The sequence below is a fragment of the Chelonia mydas genome, chromosome 6 (genome assembly GCF_015237465.2).
Source record: "Chelonia mydas isolate rCheMyd1 chromosome 6, rCheMyd1.pri.v2, whole genome shotgun sequence".
Classification (NCBI taxonomy): domain Eukaryota; kingdom Metazoa; phylum Chordata; order Testudines; family Cheloniidae; genus Chelonia; species Chelonia mydas.
Genome location: NC_051246.2, coordinates 29,852,958 through 29,868,394, shown reverse-complemented (window position 1 = coordinate 29,868,394; position 15,437 = coordinate 29,852,958). Strand labels below are relative to the sequence as shown.

The 15,437-nt window shown below is 43.5% G+C and overlaps 1 protein-coding gene across 14 annotated transcripts in view; it reads left to right on the top strand.

Annotated features, from left to right (window-relative positions):
* OSBPL5 (oxysterol binding protein like 5) overlaps positions 1-15,437 on the top strand; it is a 219,860-nt gene that overhangs the window by 144,861 nt on the left and 59,562 nt on the right. For all 14 annotated transcript variants that reach the window (XM_043548818.1, XM_043548817.1, XM_043548816.1 and 11 more), the window contains 3 exons: positions 8,353-8,433; positions 9,674-9,775; positions 12,932-13,135. In XM_043548818.1, coding sequence (XP_043404753.1) covers positions 8,353-8,433; positions 9,674-9,775; positions 12,932-13,135 — 387 coding nt within the window. The remainder of the gene's footprint in view (positions 1-8,352; positions 8,434-9,673; positions 9,776-12,931; positions 13,136-15,437) is intronic.

Here is a 15,437-nt window from a genome sequence, read left to right as displayed (position 1 = left end):
ATGGAAATAATTTCCCATTAAAAACAATAAAAACTCATGTTAAGCCAGAATAGCACTATCCTGTAATGGTTAATGGTGATCATACTTCCATACTCTACTGTATCTGAGGGAGGCAGAAGAGTTACTAAAATTAAAGGATTTTGAATAAGGTTTTGACAAAGCATATTTCCAACTCCAACATCCCTTCAATGCCTGCTTTCTTGAAATGCTCAAGTAATTTGATAACTCAACCTGGAAACCAAAGCTACACCGAGCAGAGCAGAAAGCATTTCTTTGCTTGAGAATTCTATTCAGAATTCAGTCTGATTCAGTATCCCAAGGTAGCTAACTTCTCAGTAGTGCCTGAAATACAATTCAATGTTGTTTTAGGCCCGTACTTAACAATAAATTAACTTTTTATGTCTAAAAGTGCAACCCATCCCCCAGAATGAAATGACACTACAGGAATGACCCAGTACCTGTGACCCTCCTTTATAATAATTGCTATAGTGCTTTGGTGTAATGGGGCAAAGTGTTTAACTAAATTATGGTAAGATTTAGTGCTTTGGTCTGTTGTTGTGAAACACATTTGTAACTTTTTAATTGTGATCTTTCTGAGATATTCCCGCCACTTCATCTTATTTATTTTATTTTTTATCGGCTTTTCTATTGTGCTCAGCACTGTAGTATCTGAGTACTTCTGTCTGTCTCTCTCTCTTTCGTGAATTTTTCCTTACCATCACCATGAAGTATGTTAGACTAGGAAGCTGAGACATGAATTAAGTGACCTGCTCAAGGTCACACAGGAAGGTTATGGCAGGGCTGGCACTGGAACGCAGATGACTTGAGTCCTAGGCCGGTATAAACATGAGACAATTCTTCCTTTCAAAGGGCCTGATCCAAAGCTCATTTAGGTCAATGGGAGTCTTTTCATTGATTCCAGTGGTATCTGGATCAGGCCCTTAAATAGCCTTGGTATAAAATAGTAGCTAAGGTAAATGGAAGACAACACAGATTAAGTGCTGTTGAGGATGGCGTGGCAATTCCATATTGTTTCTAAGTAAAACCCTCCATCTGATATTAGATCAAGGGTTCCTAAGCTGTTTCATGGTGTAGGTCACTTTTGACATGTCTCTTGGACCACCCCCACTCCCCCCATTTACAATGGCAAAAGAGCCCTTTGGCAACTACAGCACGTGCAAACACATGGGGAAAATATTGGGAAGTGCTTTCTGAAGGTTTAGCCATTGTCCTTCTGATGAGCATTTTATCCCTTCATGGAAAAAATAACCTGACCGGCTGCTGCTGCTCTTCACAAGTCCCCTCGCATCTAGTTCTTTCTCTCATTTGGAAACCAGGAGGAAAGCACCCAGTGCTTTGTGGGCTGCCATTATTTCACAGACCACAATTTGAGAATTGCTCTATTAGGTGTTTCTAAACTATTAGGTCTGTACCTAAATCTGATTTGTAAAGTTCTGTGAGTAGAGACTGTCTCTCTATATACCCACAGTGCCGAGCAGATTGTCAGTGATCATCAAGTGACTACTACCATGTCTCTCATTGTTATCCAACATCCTGTGAGCTAAGTGGCTGCTGTCCTGCACCCAACAGGTTACATTTTGCATTTGTAGTTTGTGAAATTTCGGTTCATTCAGACACTGGATTAGTAGGATCACTAGTGTGAGAACACTAATGTCTTATCAAAAGGGCACAAAAGAACTTTATGCAGTAAATTGAGGATTTCCTGATAACTGCTAACTATTACCCAACCCTGAGGATACAGTTACTGAGATCAAGGCGAACGGGGCTTTATTAAGTGTAAGGGTGTGCCTCAGAGTGGATAGAATACAGCCAGAAATCATCCAACCAAGGCCATCAGTCGGTCCTGGAAATGACAGATGGGGTTAAAGAACCAAGAAGAGCAACCTTCCCCTATTCCTATGTGCCTGAGCATGCTTTTTGAAATGCTTTTGCTGGGTGAACTTGCTCCTGGCCTTGTAAATTAGAGGCCAATAAACATAAAACATTGCAATTGCCTGTCTCTTTAGAAGACACTAGTCTGTCATTGATTTTATTTTTTTTTAAAGGACAAAGGTTCCATGCACCTCAGTTGTATGAAGCCACAGCCTTGGTTAATGTTCCTTATGTGCTCCTGAGACAGAGGGCCAACTTCTCTCTTTCGCCAGAGTAAACCCAGAATAATTCCAGAGATGTCAGTGGAGTTGCTCTGGATTTACTCCAGTGGACCAGGGAATAGAGTGTAGCCTAGAGATTTCAGGTGCTGACAAATTACTCCAGGGTTTTTCTACCACTCTGAGCAATGCATTATAATAGAAGGACATTATTAAATATACTTGGCATTTCTTGATGATACAAAGGCTGCTGTGTTTTAGTCATCCTAGAGGCAATGGCCCTGGAGTCACTAAACCTAATAAAAATAAAGAAATTAAATCAAAGTTATTAAGGCAGATTCATGTATAAATAAGAAATCAAATTAAGTTAAACATTAAGCGAAATGTACATTGTTCGTCAACACCTTCGGGATTGCAAATATAGAGAGAGCTACTGTGTATAGTACTGCAATCTTAAAATGCCACTTTTCCTGGAGAAAGTACTTTTTAGATTTTCTTTTTTTTTTTTTTAACAAGAACCCAGTGCTATTCAGTGAAAGTCACCTTGTAGAATAGCAAGTCTCTTGCAGAACAAATAGCATTTTAAGGCTCTAAGGCTTTGTTCTCCTAAGCACTTACACATAGTCTTTAAGGGCAGAAGGAACCATCATGATCACAAGGTCCAACTCCCTGCACATTGTAGGCCATAGAACCTCACCCACTGACTCCTGTAATAGACCCCAACCTCTGGCTGAGTTACTGAAGTCCTCAAATCGTGGTTTAAAGACTTCAAATTACAGAGAATTCACAATTTACATTAGTTTAAATCTACAAGTGACCCATGCTTCAGAGGAAGGTGGAAAAATCCCAGGATCTCTGCCAATCTGAGCTTGGGGAAAATTCCTTCCTGACCCCAGTGTGGTGATCAGTTAGACCCTGAGCATGTGGGCAAGACTCACCAGGCAGATCCTTGGGAAAGAATTCTCTGTAGTAACTCAGAGCCCTCCCCATCTAGTGTTCTGTCTCCAGCTATTTGGGATTTTTGGTGCCAGTCACCGATAGGCCACGTGCTTTCATAGGTGGTTCCATCATACCATCCCCTACATAAACTTATCAAGCTTAGTCTTGAAGCCAGTTAAGTTGTTTTTTTGCCCCCACTGCTTCCCTTGGAGGGCCCTTCCAGAACTTCACTCCTCTGATGGTTAGAAATGTTTGCCTATTTTTGAGCCTAAACTTTTTGATGGCCAGTTTATATCTATTCGTTTTTGTGTCCACACTGGCACTTAACTTAAATAACTCTTCCTCCTCCCTGGTATTTATCCCTCTGATGTATTTATAGAGAGCAATCCAATCTCCTTACTTAGCTAGCAGTTTGGAAAATGTCAGCATGTTAAAAGCTATTGCTGTATTGGGTTTTTTTTTCTTTTCCCCTATGTCTAGAATTTCTCCTGCAGAAAGTGAGGCAGCGTGTGAGAGGATTACCATCTGACAGGGTGGAAGATGATTGGCACTTGTTCTTGTTGTCAGTCATTAAGTTGGTGTGAACTCCCTTCCCATTACTCCTCACTGATTAGGCCTCAGCTTGAGTATTGTGTCCAGTTCTGGGCGCCACATTTTAAGAAAGATGTGGACAAATTGGAGGAAGTCCAGAGAGGAAAGAAGGTCTAGAAAACATGGCCTATGAGGGAAGATAGCAAAAAAATATTTCTTTTAGTCTAGGGAAGAAAAGACTGAGGGTGGACATAAGTTTTCAAGTTCCTAAAAAATTGTTACAAAGAAGGGGGAGAAAAATTGTTCTCTTTAACATCTGAGGACAGGACAAGAAGCAATGGGCTTAAATTGCAGCAAGGGTGGTTTAGGTTGGACATTAGGAAAAACTTCCTAACTGTCAGAGTAGCTAGGCACTGGAATAAATTACCTAGGGAGGTTGTGGAATCTCCATCGTTGGAGATTTTTAAGAGCGGGTTAGACAAACACCTGTTAGGGATGCTTTAGGTAATACTTAGTCCTGCCATGAGTGCAGGGGACTGGACTAGAAGACTTCTCGATATCCCTTCCGGTTCTATGATTCTATGTTACTGTTCAGAATATACATTAAGCAAATCCAGCCAGTGGCACACACACAAGCATCAGGGAGAAGTGGGGGCGGCAACAGACTCTTTAAAAAAGTGTGCAGTGAAACTCGATAAAAACACATGGATATTTCAGAAACCTGCAATAAAGAACTTCTCCAATAAATAGCCTACTGTCTTGAGACCATTTAAAAGAATCCCCCCCCAGGCTTCAAGTCCAGTTTAGCTTGATCCGTAGTTTAAAATCACCTCCGTAAGACAGGCAGTTGTGGCTGGTCCTTGGATGATGATGACTTCAGACAAATGTAATTGTCTGTACTCTGAATATTAACCAAACCCCTAAAGATGCCGCGCCAGTACTTGGAACAATATCATTCTCTCCTCCACACAGTATTTTGTTTTTGTTTTTTTAAATTATGGTGGGGCACCCCCATGCATTGAGATGGAAGTACAGCCTCTGAAATAAACAGAAACCTTGTGCCTGCCTCTTAAAAACATCCTGGATTTGAAGTTACTTCAGTGGCTAGCCCTTTTAAACCTCTCCCCTAGTCAGTTTACCTAAGACAGTTGCCATGACCAGGTTCACTGGGTGGGCATAAGTGTTCAGCCCTGGTTTAATCATGAAAATAACGATCTGCTGTGGCAACAATTCCTGGTGATAGGGAGCTTAGAGCTAGAGTCACATAATTTGGGACGAATGCAGTGATGAGCTGCCAAAATCTTAACAACGGGTTCCCTCCTCACCCCATGAGGGGGTCATTGCCCACCTCCGTCCCCCCCTCCCCCCAGGATCCCTGCCCCATCCACCCCCCTCCCCTTTCCCTTGACTGCCCCCAGAACGGGGCAGGAGGGTCTCATGGGCCACCGTAGTAGGTGCCCACCCCACCCCTAAGAGCCAGAGGCACCTGCTGGGGGGCGAGGTGGGGAGTACCGGCGGTGCTAACCTGGGGCAGCTCCCAGGAAGCATCCGGCAGGTCCCTCTGGCTGCTAGGGGCGGGGGAGCGTAGCTAGGGGGGGAGCAGCCACTCCCCCCCCACAGATCACATCAAAAGTGGCGCCTGAGGCGCCAACTCCCTGGGTGCTCCAGCCCTGGAGCACCCATGGGGAAAATTTGGTGGGTGCAGAGCACTCACCGGCAGCTCCCCGCCCCGCGCCCAGCCCCAGCTCAGCTCACCTCACCTCCGCTCCGCCGCCTCCCCTGAACGCACCGCCCCGCTCTGCTTCTCCGCCTCCTCCCCCCCCCCCCCCCCGGCTTCCCGTGAATCAGCTGTTCAGCGGGAAGCCGGGGAGGACTGAGAAGTAGCCTGCAGCTTCCTGCTCAGGCCGAGGGTGACGGAGGTGAGCTGGGGCAGGGAGCGGTTCCCCTGCTCCCCTACCCCGGGTTACCTGCTGTGGCGCGGGTGGCCCTCCTCGTGCGCCCCCCCTCCCCCCGAGCCCTCCTTCGCTCTGCCTCTCTGGGCCTGAGCAGGAAGCCAAGGCTTACTTCTCAGCCCGCCCCGGCTTCCTGCGCGAACAGCTGATTCGCGGGAAGCGGGGGGGGGGGCAGAGGAGCGGGGTGGTGCGTTCAGGGGAGAAGGCGGAGGTGAGCTGGGCCGGGGGGGCGGAGAAGCGGGGGGGCAGCGCGTTCGGGGAGGAGGCGGAACGGAGGTGAGCTGGGGGTGGGGTGGGGAGCTGCCGGTGGGTGCTCTGCACCCACCAAATTTTCCCCTTGGGTGCGTCAGGGCTGGAGCACCCATGGAGTCAGCGCCTAAGGCGCCACTTTTGGCCAGTTAAATTTAGAGCCCTTTTAGCCCTTTCCCTCGCGGAACAACCGGTTCTAAAAGGGCTTCTAAATTTAACAACCGGTTCTAGCGAACTGGTGCGAACCGGCTCCAGCTCACCACTGGACGAATGTTGATCGCTTTGCTGAATTTGTCTCCAAGCAAAGTCACGCAAGCCAGCTGCAGTTCCTGGACCAAATGTAATTCCTGGTGTCAGTGATTTGATGTCATTGCACTAACACCAGGGGTGAGTTTAGCCTGTAACGTTCAGTTCATAGGATACAAAGAATGTCTGATATTTTATTTAGAAATACCTATTTGAGGAGGATTTCCCAGAACCTGATGACCAACTGTGACTTCTTGTTTCTTTACTGTAGCTAATGGGTACAGAAAGGGCTTGTCTATACTTAAAATGCTACAGAGGCGCTGCTGCAGCCCTTTAGTGTAGACACTACCTTTGCGGAGAGGAAGGATGTTCCTGTCGGCGTAGGTAATCCACCTCCCAGAGAGGCAGTAGTGATGTCAGTGGAAGAATTCTTCCATCAACCTAGCACAGTCTACACTGGCACTTAGGTCAGCTTAGCTATGCCCCTCAAGGGTGTGGACTTTTCATCCCCCTGAGCGATGTAGTTATGCTGACCTAATTTTCCTCAAGTTGACCAGGCTGAAGTGTTTTTTGTACTTAGTCCCTTGTGTTTCACTTCCCCCCAATGTTTGGCTCATAATTGCATCTCAAGAACATGGCATTTTTCATGCTGTCTGGTGCAAAATAAATACATAAAATTCTTCTGACAATTTTTAGAGGCTAATTCTCTGGTCTTATTAAAAACATAATGGTTTTTATAATCCCAGATAGTTCTCTTCCAAAAAGCCTTCTGGCACTTACAGAAGTTTCCTCATTTTAAAAAAAAAAATGTAATCGTGTAGCTCTCAAATGTGTAACACTGGCCTTTGAAATGTGACACAGCCTCTAAGGGCAGAATTCTCTCTGTAACGGTGTGTCTACAGACCCCTTTAATGCTGAAGCCACTTGCTGCTGTGTAGATACTGACAGAAGAACCCCTTCCATCACTGTAGTAAAATCCTCCTCTCCAAGGGGCAGTAGCTAGGTCAATTCTTCCACTGACCTAGCAGTGTCTACACTAGGGCTTACCCTGTGTGATGTAGTTAAGCCAACGTATGACATTTTTCACAGCCTTGAATGATCTGCGCACCTAACTTTTTAGTAGAGGTCTTAGCTGCAGGATGGGTCTCTGTTGTAAATCCTGTGTCTGTCAGAAGGTGGCCCATGTGTGGAGTCAATATAGAACATGCAAGAGACTGCATTGCAGCTAGAGAGCGAGAACATGGCCTTCCAGAAAAATTAAAACACTGAACAGCTGGGTGGAGGCAGAAGCTGAGAATTACCCAGGAATGGTCTCTGAGCGAGGCTAATTAATAAAAATTCTTGTAATATTGTTGGTCAAACCTATTTATAGAAAAAAGATATTTATGTACTACTCAAGTTTTCATTTCGAAGTGTCATGTGTATTTATTTATTTATTACTACTATAATTTATTTATTTTTCGAGTGGAAGAATACCAGCAGCAAGTATTTAAGAACCTGTAATAGGTTAGACAGTGTTTCTGTCCATATTGTAAACTGCAATTTTTGCACTTATTTTCCCCACCCTATAGAAAGTAGTGACTGGTTAGGAATTTGCATTTCAAATACTCCAGATGGGGGTCAAATCCCTTGTGTTTAGTTACTGCAGCAGTTCTCAAAATGTGGTCTCCAGACCATTTGCCAGTGGCTGAACACATGGTTCTAACTCTCCTTGTTTCCATTAGCTAAACCACAGGAAAAGAAGCAATAAAATGTCAAGTTCTTCCCTAATTCTACTTCTCAATGTAAGTGATGGGCCGTAGTGTTCATGCAGTGGAGAGAGGTAGGTGCAAGCAATCCTAACCTGAAGGAGAGACTTTGTGTGTAAGCAAGCAGTTTCTGTCCTCTTAGATTCCTTGAGGACTGAAATTCTGCTGAACACAAAGACTGTTGAAAACATGTGGTGTTAAAATTGATGGTCATCAGGAAAAGCCAATTTTTACTTCAGGATGTTAAATGTCCTAAAATTTGTGATCCAAGAAGGGACAAGTTGTTTTCAAAGACTGGAGTGAGAATAATGGGATTGTTTACAGATAGGAATCTGCAATGGGAAATTGTGTAGAGACCTGATGGGGTGGGGGAAGTTCTAAGTAATTGTAAGTGTAAAAGGAAGATCACAGATTACACTACAAACATGCCCTTCCTGAGTGAGTTTGTCTAATGATGTGCTGATGAAGTCTACAATCTGCCTTCAGTGGGTTCCTGGAAGATGTAACCAACTTTTCATTAAAGCATTTCACTTAATCATTTTAATATTAACACATTGCTCCTCTTTTCTTTTTCAGACTGAGTATAAGCTTTGCAATGGGTCTGATAAAGAGTGTGTATCTCCCACAGCCAAATTTACTAAGAAGGAGACATTGAAGGTATGTACAAAACAATAAAGGTTGCCTTGGGCTGTGGTGTCACCAAGCTATTTCCTTTTAGAAAATATGGATAGTTTTTTAAAAAAACAAACAAACAAAAAAACCTCATAAACTACTTCTCCTTTTACTTCTGAGTGTTATTTCCCATGACCCATCAAGCTGCTCGTTCTTTTTTGGTCATTGCAGGTTCAGAACTTTTTGTTCCTGTATCCAGTCTTCCATGTGGGAGTCGTTAATATTCTGTAATTAGAACAAAACGACACAATCACCATGCATCCGAACAGTTATCTATATATTCCAGAGCCCTTCGACCAACAGGAGGATTGTAATCCATTTTAGCTCTTATTAGTAACACACAGAGTGTGCTCTAACACCATCTAGTTAGCTCTCATCACCGTCTCAAAGCAATAGGTCAGCTGGTGCTTTTGGGTAAGGAAGGCGGTTCATAAAACCAGTCTTGCATAAGGGGCTACTATTATTATTGTAGGTAGTAGCTTTAGGGCTCTTCTTGCTGCCTTCAGCAAACTGGGAAATATCAGTACCTTGTTCCCTACATTCAAGTACCTTGGTTATAAATGTTTAGTTGCCATAGACAGTTCTGCCCACATGGTAGAGCCAGCCCCTCTGGTATAACCTATGTGATCCACACAATGAAAGTAACCTTGAATATTGACATCGATATGACACCACTGCACAAGTGTCACACCCTAAGTGCCTGACATGTTGATTTAAAGCAAGTGGCCAAGTTTATACCTAGTGTGATTCAAAGGTTTCAATTTGTGTACACGAGGGATGGCTTTCCAGGAGACTTAGTCTAGGTGAAAATGTGATTATATGCCTCAATTCCAATCTGCTTCTACATAGCTTCTCACAGGGATTCCCTAGTCTGCCTCCATCGCTCTGTAGGCAGGGCGACAGCAGATTGTGTAACCTTTGTAACTGACAGAACTAAGTTTAATAAGAAGAACATTAAATCAAGAACTCTTGTAGAATTTTGCTATCAATGAAGATACTTGATATCCTGGCTGCTGTCTATGTTCCCTTATACTTTTGTCACTAGAACATACAATTTTGTTGATTTCTAGGGAACCTGTGTGAGGCCTGATAAGTTTCATGAGGCTCTATCTGCACAATAAATTGCTTTTCCAGATATATTATGTAAGAAGTTCCCTCCCTTCTCTAAGTAAAGCATGCAGTAAAGGACATGTTTATAGCTGCTATTTTCTCCATTCTGAAACAGGTACAGAAGAAGAATTACAGACAGGAAAAGAAAAGAGCCACCAAGCAACTCTTCAGCGCTCTAAAGGATCCCAGTGTGGTGATTATGGCAGACTGGCTGAAGGTATTTAATGCAAAACATCGCTTCTGAGGCTGGAGGAATAAATAAATGGATGAGAAAATCCTGTAGCATTTTGGGTTTTATGCAGTAGTACCAAGAGCATCCTCCTTCGAGTGAGCGGAGAAGACTTGCTTGCTTTCACTCAGTCAACCCCACTGGAATTGGAACAAAGACATTCAGATCCTCTCTCAAGTACTTGCTTCACTTAGTTCTGTCCTGAGTTGTAGTTTAAAAAGTAATCCCACCTTCTCTCAATCCAGAGGAGTTCTTTTGTTGGGTCCCAAACAGGCACAGAACTGTAATGCAGTAGAAAAAGAAAATCAAATGTCCAGTTTTTCACATGCAGACAGGAATCACATTGAACCAAGGTAGGGAAAAGAGAATTCCTGTAGCTAACTGAAAAGTAGTGTTGGATTCCATTCTAGTCCTCAAATAGAAGGAGCTAGAACTTCAAGGGAAGGACAACCACAAAGGCCTTGCTGATTTCTATAAGTGAAATGGCAGAATCCCCTGGGAAACAAGCAAACCACATCCCATTTTGGTCAAATCTGCTCCTTCCACTGCCCTGCTCATCCAGTGTCTTGGAGGTAGCATGTTTACCCCAAGTCCAGCCGTTTTGGATCCTCTCCCCACATATGTTAAGGAGTTGGATTCAGAATTCTCTTCTTGCTAATCTTTCCTGGTTCTCAGCCTCTTTGATACTCCTACATAAACGGGGTTGGATCCAAGGTGGATGATTGCTATAGGTGTATGGGTTGTGTTTTTCCTGACTCTCATTGCATGAGCTTCAAAGCAAGTACCCCATCAATCGGACTCTTTCCAACCAGGATATTGAAGTTGTTTCCCACTCCCTGCCTTGGCCATTGTGGTCTGTCCATACTTAGTGGCTCGTGTAACAACCAGCCTTAGCTGAATGCTCATTTGCACCCTGCCTGCCCGAGCTTTGTTTGTTGGCCAGAACCTAGAAGCCAGCTCTGTTCAGTGCACAACTGATTCCTGTAATCCCCTCTCTGTGTGTGTGTGTGTGTGTGTGAAATATAATTTTCCTTCTGCCTACAGATTTCTAGGAGTTGCTTTACCAAAAGGCTGGGTTTTGTCTGACCTTCTTGTCCCTGTGATGCTGCTGAGTTCCCCACTGTATTTCTCCCTCCACCCTCCTTCCCAAAATGTCTGCCTCCCATTGTTGCTGGATGCCAGTCTCCTTCCCCTTTGGGAGTTGGGGGAAAAACTGCATTTACCTTTCAGACGAGAAGGTCAAGGAGAATATGCATGGCTCCTGCTGCATCTCCTAACAGTTATCAGTAAAGCCATTTTACAATCTCTGTGGAACTGAAGTGGGAGTATGTGGCATCTCAGAATGAAGAGATGAGTGGAAGTCTCAGCACCTTTCCCCTCTCAGTCTTCCATCCCAGGCTTCTGCCTCGGAGATTATCATGTCCCCAGTGCTCGTCTTTTTCTGTTTTAGAGGTCTAAGGAAAAGTCCATTCTTGAATATCTGCTGCAAAACGAATGTTGTGAGAATAGGGAATACCCTGCTTAATCTTGTCTAGTGATTCCATTTCTTGAAGCTATATGCTACTAATGCTGTAAGTCACATAGCCTGGGGTCACTTGGCAAAGTGAGAAGAATGAAACGGGAACCAGGTCTCAGCAGCCATCTTGGAAAGACTTGCAGGTCTTTTCCCCACCCTTTTGTCCTCCTTGCAAAGAAACTTTGTTAACTCACTGCACAAGGAAGAGATATGGCAGTTGCCTGTAAGCAGACAGATACAAGATGTTTCACTGATGTTTGAAGTTTGTAGCAGTTAAGCTTTTGATTTTCGTTTGATACAGAACAAACTTTGGACCAGTTGATTCATGTAATTTCTCCTTGTCCAAAGATATATGAATATTGACAATTTATCACTGTGCCCTGAAACTTATACACCACAGAACAAATATTTGATTGAAATTGTGGGATGTAGATGGGGGAGACTAGCAAATACGTCCATGTTTGTGTAGCGTTGCTGATTTATCATAGGAACAGTGATTCCTGTCACTGTAGGTGACCATCTTCCGTCCGATAAAAGATATTACTTCACCCACCTTGTCTCTCTTGTGTTCTGGGGCCAGCACAGCTACAACAACAACTGACCCTTAACTACAGCTCGCAGTGCCCTTTCCATGGTAAACCCCCCGTTTCAGACACTTACAAAACAAAGTTGTTGTTGTTTTTAAATTATGGACTTCGAGACAATAGGATTTATTTATAGTTGTTACAAATGTGAACACTGGTGTTCGTGATCAGCAGTGGATTCTAGGTGACTGGAGACAGCATAGTCTACTAGAGAACTAAAATTAATAATGTCTTTGTACAACATTTAGGATTTATTTTATTATTTGTCTTCATGTGCAAAAAGTTTTGTCCTGAGGAGTTCGAAGCTGTTAAAACAACTTCAGCTCAACAGCAAGCCATTTATTATGTATTCTCACAGCAGCAACCCCAACAAAAGGGTTACATTTTGAGATTCAGCCCATGTGTGGTGTTGGGCAAGAAGAGCTAAGTCTCACTTTACTGGGACACTCTTTTACCCTCAAAATGGCTAAATCCGTTGGCGAATCCGTTGACCTGCAGTGTATGCTATCTGACTTCATGTGTTGCCTACGAGATAGAATTTGCATTGAGCATGACTGAAAAGTAAACCAGTCAGAAAAGGTGCTTCACAAAATGAGGATATTTGATTAAACTTATTAATTGTGGTTTCCCACAGCGGACCATTACAGTAACTTCTAAGGCCACTTAGCCTGGACATAACCTTTTAAATACTTACTGGCCGAATTGAAATGTCCATCAGCATTGTCCCCAAATCATTCTCGTGTGGTCAACAACCAAAAAATAAGTGTCTGTCTGTGTGTAATAAAAGGGGGCTGTGAACTCACAAAATGGTAAGGGCTAGATTCTGATATCCTGACTCATGTGGAATATCTTCTTCCATGAATACGCCTACTGAAGTTGACGAGACTACGAAAAGAGTACAGTGCTAGGCAGCATAAATAAAGGCTTCAAAATCTGTCTTTGAGAGAGAGGCACATGCTGAACACATTGTACTGGATTAAAATACTTTATTTAAGGATTTTAAAAAAAACAACCCCAAACTGTTTCTGCTTATTTCCCTCCCAGATCCGTGGGACCCTGAAAAGCTGGACCAAGCTGTGGTGTGTTCTGAAACCAGGAGTGCTGCTGATTTATAAAACACCAAAGATCGGTCAGTGGGTGGGCACCATCCTGCTCCATTCCTGTGAGCTGATTGAGAGACCCTCCAAAAAGGATGGCTTCTGTTTTAAACTCTTCCACCCTTTGGATCAGTCCATCTGGGCTGTGAAGGTAACAATCGTGCTGAGATGAACAACTCCCCCCCCCACCCCAAAAAAAACAAAACAAAACAAAACAAAAAAACAAATTCTCTGAGGCAGAGAGGGATATGCTCGGGGAGGGGAAGCAGTGTTCCCAGCAGACTGGAAGGGCAGCTTTGTCTTGTCCTAGTAAAACAGATTACATTATTTAAGGCAAATTAGGGACTTGATTAAATTAAGTTTGATTTTAATACCAGATCAAAAGAACGTGGAGCTATTGAGGTGGGCTATATAAGTGTAATTTGTGGTGCATAGATACGTGACTGAAATTAAAGAAAGGGGGAAAGATTGTCTGAGTACAGGGAAAAGCTCCTTGACAGTCAGATGTGTTAGACTGTGGAATAATCTGCTGAATGTGGGAGGGTTAGGTAGAATTTAAAGTGCTGTACAGTGCAGAACAAGAGACAATCTGCCCTGGCAAAGCGAGGTGAAATGGATGATCTGGTCTTTTCCAGCTCTAATGTTCTGTGATTGAGAGGAAGTCTGGTCTTGTGGTTACAGCATTGGACTGGGCCTGGAGAGATCTGTGTTCAAAACCTGGTTCTTCCACAAACTTCTTTTGTGTGACTTTAATCCCTCTGTGCCTCAGTTCCTCACCTGTAAAATGGGGTTAACGATACTTCCTTTCTCCTATCCTTAGTCTCTCTTGTCTGTTGTAACTGTAAGCTGTTTGGGACAGTGTACAGTGCCTAGCACAATGGGATCTTGATCTCCGTTGGGGTTTCTAGGTGCCACTATAATACCAATAATTGATTCCACCCATCTGAAAGATACAGATCCTGCAGTTTATATTTTTTAACTAGTAGCTGAAAGGCTGTGCTGTCACACGGGTATAATTCATAAAGTCATGGGGAGGCTGAGAGCCAAAAATGGCTGAGAACTTAAAAACTGGATGGTAGCAGACTGGGAATACCAGTGATGACTGAACCTGCTGATATTCTTAAGCAAAAAGAGCTCTCATCCATTCTCATTGCTCTTCCCGTCACTTCAGGTTGACGCAGCAGATATTCTAGGCTTCAGAGTGATGTTTAGGGTTATTATGCGGGGGTTGTGTTGGGAGACTTGTGTGGGTGGTGAATGTGGGATACATGCTATGGTGAGGGGCTCTGTGTGTTTGGGGTTATTGTGTGTGCTGGTTGTGTTGATTTATGTCTAAGACGGTTTGTACTGGGACACTTGTGTTTTTATGTGTCTGTTTTGGGCCAAGTAATCCACCATCTGTTCAGCCTCCCTCATATAACCAATGAAATTGTCGCGTGCAAATTAGCTGTAGAATAAAGGTGGTGATTGGTTGAGTTACATGTGATATCTCTATGATCTGCGACTCTTGACTTAGCATAGATGCATGCCTTACTTACACCACAAAGGTATAATTCATTACGTGAAATTCACTGACAATTGGACGGTAGCAGACTGCAAAACTCAGTGCTGATTCAGCCTGGTGATATTCTGAAGAGCTCTTAACCATGCATATAGCTGTTTCCATCACTTCTCGCTGACTGTGCAGACGTTTTAGGCATCAGAGTCATATGCAGAGTGGCATTTCTGGAAACTTATAATATCAATAACTCACCCAAAGTTTTAAAGAAATATATTTATTTCTCTAAGGTTGGATGAAACAGCATTTGCCATTAGCTGTGATTAAGGAGGATGCCCCCACTGCTTACGGACAGTAACATCTGTCTGATGCCCTGAAGAAAAAGCACTTAGCTACTCTGACTCTGTTCCACTATTAAAAATAGCATCTGTACAGAGTTATTGCAGATATAAATTCCCTAAGAAATATTACCAGTCTAAACAAGGCATTGCTGATTATGGTGCTACTGCAGGGAGGCCAGCATAGCAGAGATGCCTGGAAGGATTCATGTACCAGGGCTGATGGCATTCATTACTCTGGCACCAAAGGGTCTGGCAAAAATGGGAGAGCAGATGTATGAGGCCAGATTCTGACAACCTTACTCACTGTGCTTCATGGGTAGTCACTTTGAAGTCAAAGGAACTATTTGTAAGATAAAGTTCTGCTAAACTGAATCCAGCTAGTGGTAGAAAATTAAATGGACCTCAGCAACAAAGAGTAAGAGCTACTGTTTCCTCACAAGGTTTTTAGCCTAGCCTCAGTCTGTGTCTTGACTCTTTTCTTTGCACTATACGCTCTTGTCCCAAAGGTGTATGAGGCATTGTAGTTCACCTACCACTTGGCTTTTGTTCAGCCTTCAAGTTTCTGTTCATCTGGTTCATGTCCTGCATCCAAGAAAGCTGTCATTTATTTGCTG